The sequence below is a fragment of the Gopherus flavomarginatus genome, chromosome 4, assembly GCF_025201925.1.
Source record: "Gopherus flavomarginatus isolate rGopFla2 chromosome 4, rGopFla2.mat.asm, whole genome shotgun sequence".
NCBI lineage: Eukaryota > Metazoa > Chordata > Testudines > Testudinidae > Gopherus > Gopherus flavomarginatus.
The window spans coordinates 116202971-116214673 of NC_066620.1; the positions used below are offsets into that span (position 1 = coordinate 116202971).

Genomic DNA, 11703 nt, shown 5'->3' on the forward strand with positions numbered 1-11703 from the left:
ACTGAATGAGACTCTTTCTTGTTGAGACCTGGCCTGAAGTAATCAACACCTATGTGGAAGCCTCATTCTTTGGAAAAGGGAGAACACCCAGGGAACTATTTACTATGAACTAGATAACAAGGGACAAAGTAAATTAGGAGTGTAGAGAATGAGGTAAAAAGGAAGTCTAAAATGGACAGAACATGGATAGAGCATGTATTACTGGGATCGGTTCCTGCAGATTAACCAATCTGATCCTAAGTGTGTGATGGACTGTCTAGTAAATGTAATGAGATGTGTGAATGTGTACAAAGAGAAATAGTTTCTGTATAACTTTGGAGCTGTGATGTTCCCTGATCAATTCAGCGCAGCATTGCTGTATGCCAAATTACGAAACCCGAGTGACAAAATCTAGAGTCGAACTGAGATCTTGGGAAACTGAACAAAGCGAGAGCTCCGAGGGAATCCCAACACTATTTACATTATTTAAAGCTATGTTCATGCTTGAGTTCTTTGCTGGATCGGCACTTTGGTGAACAGCCACATTAACTACCCACCCCTCCCTTACTGGAACTATTTGCACTGCATAAAATTAGGGACCCAAATCTACATAAAACTCCAAGGTTAACCTCTGCTGGAATGAGGGTTCCTCATACATTTTTTTAAATGCAAACTACTGTGTAGGAAACTGCCTTGGCTTGTTTGAATGGCTGATTGTTATTTCTACCAACCTTTTAAAAGGTGTGTTGGAATAGGGAAAGGCTTTTGATCAGATTTAACAGACAGCTGCTAGTCTTGAAATTGAACTGAAAGGACTTAGCTAAAAATGAACTGGCTCTTCATTTGGGTAGTTTGTGCAGCTCTGAAAGCCACTCATGCTTTTATACAGACAAGTATAACAAAGGACCTGTGATCCCCGCCAACTACCAAACAGGTTCTTCCATCCTTCTTCACTTCTTCCACAATGCTGGCTAGCTTCTCGTTTGCACACCCAACAGTTCTGGGATTTTTTGCATTATGACATGGTCTGTCATCAGGAATGTCATCAAACTGCAAGGCTCCATAATCTTTAACATCACACCCTGTGATTAGCACAGTGGAAGGAAAAAGGTAAAGGTCACAAGGAAGTACAGTTTTCATTTAAAATTTCCTGTTCAAAACAATTGAACATTAGTGTGTAGCAGGTAATTTGTAAACCTATTTTATGCTTAGATGTGTTTTTAGTTTGCATCTTAATCTATAACTCTGCTTTTCTTCTTTAGCTCCTTATTGAGCAGCTGCTAACCTAACTCACCCATTTGCCTAGGTTACCATTCTGAAAATCCGGAGGCTGGAGCTTACACTGCTATTACTAGCATGGCTTCCAGAGGCCTATGTGTAGGAGAGCAAACTTTCACCCTCCTGAGTAGCTAGGAGATGGTCAACAAGGGCAGGTGAGGAAGAAGCTTGCTGCTAGCTTACAGGGAAGGGAGCTCTTGGGGGCAGGGATTGGTGTTTTGTTCTGTGGTTGTACAGCACCCAGCTCAGTGGAGTCCTGGACTCCAAGGTGCTGCAGGAATGCCAATAATAATAATGGTGCCCTGGTTACGGTGTTGCCCTAGTTTTGAGAATCGCTGGTTCAATTCCCTGCTCTGCTGCAGGCTGCCCATGTAACCTTAGGCAAGTGACTTTGTTGGTCTGCGCCCGAGTTCCCCTGCTGAAAAATGGGGCTAGTAGCACTTCTCCACCTCTCAGGTGCTGTGAGAATAAATACATCCAAGACTGTAGAGCACTCGGATACTACGGCAATGGGGGCTATAAGTACCAGGTAAGCAGCAGTGTACAAGTACAAGGTAGCGCTCCGTCAGATGAGGAGGCAGCAGTTCATTCAATGCTAAACAAATGTTGGGTTCTGCTACTTCTGCAGAGTTCTAAGCCTCCCAAGCACCACTGGGGCTGTGACATAGGGAGCTTCCCTTCGCTCCAGAAGCGTTTGAAGAACATCTCTCCAGTGGTTTTCAGCTTGGAGGAGTGGGGGTCAGAAACATATTTTCAGCCTAAGCCTGCTTTTTTCATTCACACACAGTTGAAAGGCCAGGCTTGATATATAGTTAGCCCTCCTTTGGTTAGACTTCACAAAATATAAAGTTACACAGTAAGCGACTGGGGGAGGGGGAAGAAATCTACTTTTCGACTTACGAAGTGAGTATCTGCTAAGATGACATCCCAGAAATCTAAAATAAGTACACACTTTTCCTGGCCAAGGGGAGGGGCAGGGTAGAATAGAGGCTTCTGGGTCAATTTGCATGGAGAAGGTAAGTGTCTCAAAACACTTAAGGAATCCTGTCGGTTGACAAATAATGGTGAGCACAAAACTTGTATAGCTTCTGTGATTTTTAGGCACTTGGCAATTTTCTGCAAATTTTCAAACATAGTGTTTTGGTTTTATTTAAACGTTTCAGTCATTTTTTTTCATTAAAGATGTCAGAGCATTGCTTGCATACTTGGTAGTGAGATTATAATGGATAATGTTAATTGTATTTAAATTTGTTTTTCCATTTGAAAAATACCTTGGGCTGTTAGTTTATCTATCAGGCCAGCTTCCTTCACCACTGCAGGCCCTTCTTCCATTCCTTGCCGTGCCTATTAATAAGAAATATAATAAGTCAGGCAGATGATGTACCTGAGCAATTATGTTATAGAAAAACCTGGTTTGGAGCAAAATTTACATTAAACACCACATTCTGTGCAAATATCCTGCTCTAAAATAATTTGATTGGAAGAAATACAAGTATAGCACCTATTCTGTTCTGATGTAAGTACTGGAGGCAAAAATCTATCCAGGAAATAAATCTGGGTCCCTATCCTGCAAGCTGGTCCATGCTGAAATGAATCAGGCTCTGCATGGGTCCACCCACATAGACCCAGGTGCAGGATTGGGGCTGTAGTTGAAATAGGGCACAGAAAATAAATTGCTGGAATAGATTCATGGGTGCACATAACTGCACCTTTAGGGACCCCAGGCCCTTGAAAGGTAGTTTACAAGCATCAAGCAGAATCTATTTTGAAAGAAGAAAAAAAAACACCCTTTATTCTAAATTTTTCAGGTAATGGAACATCAGCCATTCTCTGTGTTTGAACAGTTCCATCAGCTAACAAAATTGATCTTTTTCACATCCAACCTAGCCTAGGAATTCTCAAGCATGACCTCTGGTCATTTCAAATAAGTGAAAGCAAAAATCATTGTCCTCTTGTATATGTTTTGTTCTATATGAAATTACTGAAAGCTTCTATCTAAGAGCTTATATTCATAGCATGCTATATTGGTGCTGCTGCAATTGGTGCAGCAGCATCGATTTAGTGGATCTGATGAGGATGCGATAAGTTGATAGGTGAGCGCTCTCTCATGGACATAATTAATCCACTTGAATAAGAAGCAGAAGTTACGTCAATCAGAGAACATATCCCGCCAACACAGCAAGGTGTAGACACTGCGTTAAGTCAATGTAAGTTACATCGCTCGTGCAGGAGGGGTTTACATCCTGAATGATGTAACTTTCATCGATTTAAGCAGTAGTGTAGACAAGGCATTAGTTACATGCAAGAAAAAGAACAGTCTGGATGTCAGGAATGTTAACAATATAGAAACAAACATTCACTACAAGGTTCACAAGAGCATTTATATCTTTTGTAAGGGTAACGGTTTCTTTTATTGCCTATTACATTGAAAAGGAGATGATCATTTTCTTTATCATTTAAAATAATTATTAGCCAGCTCTGAGACTGGAAATGAACTCATTTTGCCATAGAGAGCAACTGCTGTATTGCGCCCAGTCTATCTGCCTGATAGCTCACACGAATGTTAATGAGAGTTGAGTTGTTTTAAAGGTAAATTGGCTCCTTTTCAGATCTATAGGTAAAGGTTTGTCAGAGGCCGACTGCGTGGGAAACTTGGCAGCTGGACCGGAGGAGGGACACAGCAGCCTTTGAAGTTTCTCTCCTTGTTCCTCTGAAGTAACCCAGCTTCAGAGGGGAGAATTACGTTTCTCTTCTAGTCAAGCTCCAGCACAGAGCTGTGGCTGGGCTGCTTTAGAGTTTGACTTTTAATTAAAAAGTTGAAATGGGAACTGACTGACTGGTCCCAAAGTAGTGCTTTAAGTACAAGCTACATTTTAAAGCAGCCTAGTTGTCTTTGAAGTGCACCGCACAGCTGCATGAGGGAGGAGACACTGCCAGAGGCCTCAAAGGCACAAAACAGGCAGATTTAAATAGCTCCCATGTGCCTGGATTCAGTAATGTCCTTTCTGTAGCACTTCACAGCTAACACCAAGTCGGAAGTTTGACAATCCAGATTCAGGGCATCATCATGTAAGGTTCTACTCATGTTTATGAGCTCTACTTATCAGAGCCATCCCCTTGACATCAATGAAACCATGTGTGCGCATGAGAATTACTTGTATGAGCAAGACTTGTAGGACTCAGTTATTGGCAGTGGAAAATGAGAATGGAACATGCAAACTAGGATATGAATTATTGCCAGGAGACAGCTGGATTCAATGGAGACATCCAGGTAACATTAATAAAATATATTATTTTAGTTACAGTAGCACCTACAAGCCCCAGCTAAGATTAGTTACTTATATTGTCCACATTACTGAAGTATCTGAGCACCTCAGAATCTAATGTGCTTATCGTCACAACACCCTGTATATAGGAAGACCCAGTCTTTGCCCTGAAGAGTTGGCAATCTATTTAGAACAAAAAATGAGAGAAAAGAACTATTGTCATGTTACAGATAAGGAACTGAGGCTCAGAAAGATTAAATAACTTGGCCAGGTTACTTAGGAAGTCTGTGGCAGAGCATGACCTGAACCCAGGTCTCCTAAGTACCAGTCCGGTGCCAGAAATACAAAACAAAGTTGTCATAGTTTATTCCCGTCTGTTCTTATCTTTCTACTACAAACTATTTCACGGTAGAAAGAGATATCTTATCTAACACCAAAATGAGTTTTTGAAACAAACACATTTAAAATGAAATAGCTATATTCTAAGACCAGTAAATTATATCATAAGAGAAACAGCCATGCTGAATCAGACCAGTGTCCCTCTACACCTATATCCTATCTCCAGGGGATAGCTCAGTAGTTTGAGCATTGGCTTGCTAAACCCAGGGTTGTGAGTTCAATCCTTAAGGGGGCCATTTTTTAGGGATCTGGGGCAAAAATCTGTCTGGGGATTGGTCCTCCTGAGGTCCCTTCCAGCCCTGATATTCTATGATTGACTGGTACCACCTAACTGGGCTAGAAAAGAAATGTAATTTTTCCCTTTGAAGATGGAAGAAACCCTAAAATAGGCAAATATGAAATAACTTGCCCCCATAGAATAAGTTTCTTTTTAACCGCATCAGTTAGTGACTTCACTTATGCTCAGAAACAAGAGAGTGTATATAACTTACAAATGATGAATCCTATCTGATTTTCAAAGGGGTGGAGCACGCACAGGGCCATTGCAATATATAACTGAGATATTCACACTGCAAATGTTAGTAATTTCATTTTCAATGTTGCTTAACAGATTCCACTCCACACACGCTTTAAATTCCTTGCTTGTTATTGGGGGTTTTCTTTGTGTGTTTTTGAGATATGATAATGTCTGAAAGTGATCAGCTCTCACCGCTGGAGCCAGATCTTCAAAAGCACTTGGAACATTGGAGCCTGAGCTCTCTTGAAAATCTGGCCCTACATTATACACATTCATTCTGGGACTTGGGACCCCAGAGGCTGCAATTGTTTACACATCACAATATTGTAGGCTAATTAAGGGGAAAGAAAAGCAAATCCAGCTAACACCTCTGAGTACAAGCATCTCAGCCAAAGCAGAACGTTATGTATTGCATGTTTGTATCAGTCTAGACTTTATAATTTTTTGTGATACTTGGGATAAGTTTTTCTAAGGAATGGATTGCAGAAATGGAATAACTCCCAAAAAGAATAAATGGGCATGTTACTTTAATTAGTGTAGAGGTTCTCAAATGGGGAGTTGGGATCCCCTCGGGGGGTCACAAGGTTATTACATGGGGGTTGTGAGCTGTTAGCCTCCACTCTAAACCCTACTTTGCCTCCAATATTTATAATGGTGTTAAATATATAAACAAGTTTTTTTAATGTATGGGGGGGCGGGTTGCACTCAGAAGCTTGCTATGTGAAAGGGGTCACCAGTACAATAGCTTGAGAACCACTGAATGAGTGCATGTAGGAGGGGAAAGCCCTCACCCGCAGGTGCACTTTACAGTTTGGAAATGGAGTGTGTAAAAAGAGAGTGGGCTGGTAACAGGAGGAAGCACATGCTAGGCTGGAAAGAGAATCTGTTTCTTTTCCAGTGTGTGTAATTTTGTTTCTGAGACAAAGCTGAACTGGGCTACAGCACAGGGTAATGCTGCTAGCTGAATAAAAAGGGACTGAAGACCATGCCCTTACAGCAGGCTGAAGAGGGCACGGTTTTTCCTAAGGAAAAGCTCAGCTTGGGATTGATGTAGTAAGATTATCTGAAGGAAAGCCTTACAAAAGAGGACCTAATTTTTAAAAGTGCTGAACACCTACAACTGCCACTGATTTTTAACTGGAGGGGCAGGTGCTCAGCACCCCTGAAAATAAGGTGACAAATTTAGTTTTCTATATAAAACTGTTTAGTCATATAGTCATACTGTTTATATAGGAAGACCACCAGACGGTGGTCAGCTTTGCCACTGGACCAATACGTAAAGCTGATTGAGGTAGGAATTTCTAAACAGACTAGGGCTGATTGAAAATGTCCATCAAACCTGATTTTCAATGGAAGATTGCATTTTGACTAAACAATTTATTTGTTAAAATTATCTGCTTCCCCCTCCCAGAAAACTGAATACCCAGATATTTCACTTGTGAAGTGCTGCTGTGGTGCCTCGTGCTGCTATTCTCATCTGTGGTCCAGGCCCCCGGCTGGACTTCATCTTTCATGATGCACCATGGCCACATGATTCCCATGCTGCTTCACCCTCCCACCCCTACAACCCCACTGAGGGGAGACTGTTATACATTATGAGAGAAGGAGTCTGACCAGGAGCCTGGCTTGTAGAGGAGAACAGGAGCAAGATACACCTGAATTACAACTCACATGAGACACAGTGGCAAAACCTCAGAACTGAAATATTTCAGTTTTTAATTTTTCTTCTGAAAACATTTTTTCCTGCAAAAAAACATTTTCCAACCAGCATTTTATTCTTTGTATTTGTTTTTGAATAGTATTGCTTCACAAAAGTTACTGAGCTAATATTTCCATACCAGTATGCTCTCTTTACTTGTGTATTTATTTCCTATGCCACTGCCATGGACATCGTGGCGGGAGGGGAGAGTTACCATCTTCATAATTAAATGAGTAAACATAATTCTTGGAAGCAGATTATTACATATACGATGGTGGAGGGTGTGATCTGGAAGCAAGTATAATCACATCAGAGGCATTGTGTAGGCCATGCCTAATTATTGAAATAAGTATGACTGCACTGATTTCAATGTGCTCGGGCAGGTGTATATCCAGAATTCCGCACTGCAAGATGTCATTAAGATTAGAAGAACTCCCACATTACACAAATAAAGATTGTAAATTGCTAACAATTACAGTGTAATTACAGTGTAATTACAGTTAGACTTTTTGCTCATATTTACAAGGCCAGCCTTCATCCATGAATGAAGGCTCTGTTCATAACAAGCGTGCAATATTAATAAGGGAGGTTTAAGGTCTACAAAGCTGGTGTGGGGAGAGAGAAAGTTCTTTTGTACCTCAGTTTCTCAAACCAAACAGAATTTAACTGAACTTTGAAATATAACATTTGCACTAAGAACAAAACAAAGCTAAGTGTTGCCTTTGGGACTGACATGGGTGAAAGTGCCTTCTCATCCAGAAATGTGTAAACCTGTGTTAGACGTGCAGCTTACTCGATATTCTTTATGCCCCCCTTTCTAATAAAGAGAATGAGACCAAGAGAAACAAGGAACAAAGGTCACAGACAGTAATGGCTTCATAATTTCCAGTCTAAAACCACCTAAACACAAGTGTTTCAAAGCACATTTTTAGAAAAATTGGAGACACTCTACCTGTCCTTTTGAAAAAGGAGCCCAGATGATTCCGACTGAGGTCTTCGGTTTGACACTCATTCTGCCACACACCTTCCCTTCTAGGATCTCACCAAAATGGAACAGGTCCCTCCCTTTGGAAGGCAGGCTCTCAACCCTCTCACTGGCTCCCATTTATAACAGAAGGGAAGCTATTTATCATTGTGGGAGAAGGTGGGACTTTCTTTTTCTCCACTCACTGAAAAGAGCAATTGCACAAGAACAGCATCAGCAATTGCCACTTTCCTGTCCTTGAGTCTATGCAAGAGAATAACCCCATTAACTGTGTATTTTGTATTAGTTATCGTTTAATTTTACATAACAATGGCAAACTTGTTAATTCACAGCTGTTTATGAGTGCCAAGCTTCTAACTCTTCTGCAAGTGTTAAGTAGCACACCCTGCTGTGGTGTGCATGACAGGGCAAGACATACCTTTTTTACATTGTGAAGTAGAAGGCCTTTATCCTTCAGGAAAGTACACCCTGCTGCAGCCTGTTGCTGTTATACAATAGCTATAGCTTCTTAATTTTAAATTTAAAAGAAACCTTAAAATCCAAGTTTTGTGATATTTATGCAACAGCCTTTTTAAGTATTAATATATCCTGTTGTAGTAGATGGATGGATAAGTCTCCATTAAGTGACAGGTTTATAAACATCTCCCCAGTAACTATTATTAAAAAGCCTTTTTAGGTTTCCTGAACACATTCCCTGCCTCATATACCCAATAGGAAGAATCAGGATCTGCACTATCTGGAAGGAACAGACAAAACCAGAACATAGTCATAGTTCACCTCTCTGCAGTCCCTTGAAGATACTTTTATGCGTCAGTGCTAGATATGCACTCCAATGCACACACAGGAGATAGCAAGAGTGTGCCTGCCCACTACGAAATCTAACTCCCCATCTCTGAAAATAGCTATCTGAGTCCGTTCAGGGTGTAGAGTATACAGTCCAAATACAATTTTGAGGATAGGGGATAACATCTGAAAGAAACAAACTTACTCCTTTTGCGAGCTTAACACCTTTATGCTGCTGTCAACAAGTGTTAAAACACTGCTGAGTCAGGCAAGCCAGGACCCCAAATTGAGGGCGGGCTTCTGAACAACAGCCAAGGTTTTCAAGTGACTAGTTATTTTTTGGTGTCTCTGTTTTTTGAGGCCCCAATCAAAGATACCAGGAAAGAGTCTGATTCTTTTAGCACATTGGTGCTCTGCACTTTCTAAAAATCAAAACTCATCAAGGCGTGTCAAGTTAGGCATCCATAATCACTAGCCACCCACTTCTGAAAATTTTGGCAAGCAGCCACTAAGATTTCTAGAGATAAGAACTATACACGTCTACAAAGTTCTCTTGATGAAATCTGATTTTTTTAAAAATTTCTCTTAGCCCCACAAAGATGCTAAGTATAGGCACAGTTCCTGTGATGATAAGAGGACAGGTTCTGAACTTTTTCTCCCCTTGTGTTATTCCTGCCAGTGCCACTTCTCCACATCACTTCCCCCTGAAAATTCAGACCAAGCTACTTGTGTAGCCACTACATATAAAAATAGCTCAGATGTGTCTTCTGGGCTGCAGTGGAAGCACTCATAGTAAATGCTTCCTGCATATTGGGGCGTAAATTAACCGCTGTCATTGCCAGAACTATTTTACCTACAAGGGCAGGGAGGAAAAATCACCGAGAACCTCCATAGGTGAGTGGATGCTGTCCAAATAACACAGTTCCATGGAGTATGTACTTTGTTCCACTCCTTTCCAGCCAAAAGAAGGTTATGGTTTTTGGAGCTGGGGGTTAATAACCTGTCAGATGACAGGGGCATGAACTTTTGCAATCTAATCTACGTCAAGTGAATGGAGCCAGGAAATAAAGTTCAGTCACTTGCAAGCCCTCCTGTGTGTCACCTAATTGTTACACTAGTGCAGTGATTTTCACCCTGTTGTCCACAGACCCCTGGGAGTCCTCAGACTACGTCTAAGGGATCCACGAAAGGTTGTCTTTACCATAGAACAGTGGTTTTCAACCTGTATGTCTAAGATTTCCAAAGGGGTCTGCATCTCCATTTGAAATTTTTTAGGGGTTCACAAATGAAAAAAGGTTGAAAACCATTGCACTAGTGAATCTTGAACCAGCAAGATGATTTTGTTTCCTAGTCACCTGAGATAGGTCATGGTTGCCAAATGTATTCCAGTCACCTGAATCCAATGTTTACTGTTACAATAGAGCGAACCTAGTATGCCTCATTTGGGGACATTAGACACATCCTTTATAGTAGACGATAGTGGTAAAATGCAATTACTTTTTCCTATGCTGCTTTTTTTCGGACTTCTTAACAGCTCTCCTGTCTGTCACCCCACTGGGGAAACCAGAACTAGTTAGGTGACTTCAAGGGACCTTGACTGGGATAGTAAGTAGTGGAGGCACATTTTCATGCTTCTCTCAGTTTTCAGGTTTCCATTTCTAGTCACTGGGAGAGGTCTGATGAAGGGACTAATACTAGAGGGAATAAGTAGAAAAAAAACCCACAAAAAAATACAAGGAGAAACTTTCCTTGAGGATATCTGTGCTTACTGTTCCTTAAATCTGAAGCAGGGAGCCAGACGGGAAGGTTTGGTGAAGGTTTAAGCAGAAGCTCTGCAGTTAAACAGATTGAGGGACAGATTAGGTTTAGGAATAATGCTGTTTTCCTTGTTTTAATAAAGTTCACTGTTCAGTGTTACAAAGAAGTTGCACCTCGGCGCTTTACCATTGTCACATGGCATCTTTCCTTCTTCCTGTATATATCTTGGTTTGGGGGGGGAGAGAAAGAACAAACACTTAAAAACGACATGTTAGTGGAACAGGAAGTTTGGCACAATTGATTGTTTATCTAACACTATTGGTATACCTGGTATTATACAACTGGAGAGCTGTGCCAGAGCAGCTATAGGATTCTTACCCTGATGTCCTTGCATTCTAAGGGCATACACTGGCAGACTCAATACAGTGGCAGGTATAAAATCAGTGTTTCATTTTTATCAGAAGATACCAAGAGAACCTGACTGAGTGGGAACTGAGGGCATGGTGTAATTCTTTGCCAGAGGATGTTGTGAAGGCCAAGACTATAACAGGGTTCAAAAAAGAACTAGATAAGCTCATCGAGGATAGGTCCATCAACGGCTATTAGCCAGGATGGTCAGGGATGGTGTCCTTAACTTCTGTTTGCCAGAAGCTGGGAATGAGCAACAGGGGATGGATCACTTGGTGATTACCTGTTCTGTTCATTCCCTCTGGGGCATCTGGCATTGGCCATGGTCAGAGGACAGGATACTGGGCTAGATGGACCTTTGGTCTAATCCAATATGGCTCTTCTTATGGTTGACCTTGGGAGCCCAGTGTTCCTTCATAGGGGAGGGAGATGTTGGCTTGGAATAAAACAGAGTGTATATGTGTCATGCAATATTTTCAGTCATGCTTCAATAACTACAGTTGGGTGTAGAGCTCATTTGGAAATTGGGTCATTACTATATTTGCACTGGGTTTTATCAGCTTGTGTATGTCTGAAGGATATGCAGCCAAATGGGCTTGGACTTGCAAGTGGCTGTGGTGCACATTCATAG

At 41.3% G+C, this 11703-nt stretch overlaps 1 protein-coding gene across 5 annotated transcripts in view; it reads right to left on the reverse strand.

Moving 5' to 3' along the window:
* ARG1 (arginase 1) overlaps positions 1–8242 on the reverse strand; it is a 75684-nt gene extending 67442 nt beyond the window's left edge. The window contains exons 1-3 of one of the 5 annotated variants that reach the window (XM_050949842.1): positions 8091–8242; positions 2529–2601; positions 887–1061 (exon numbers count right to left, since the gene is read on the reverse strand). In XM_050949842.1, the coding sequence (XP_050805799.1) occupies positions 887–1061; positions 2529–2601; positions 8091–8150 (308 nt within the window). In that variant the 5' untranslated portion in view covers positions 8151–8242. Of the gene's footprint in view, positions 1–886; positions 1086–2528; positions 2602–8090 lie in introns of all 5 variants that reach the window. The other 4 variants (XM_050949848.1, XM_050949845.1, XM_050949847.1 and 1 more) reach the window with 4 other exon arrangements.
* Between the last annotated feature and the right edge of the window lie 3461 nt (positions 8243–11703).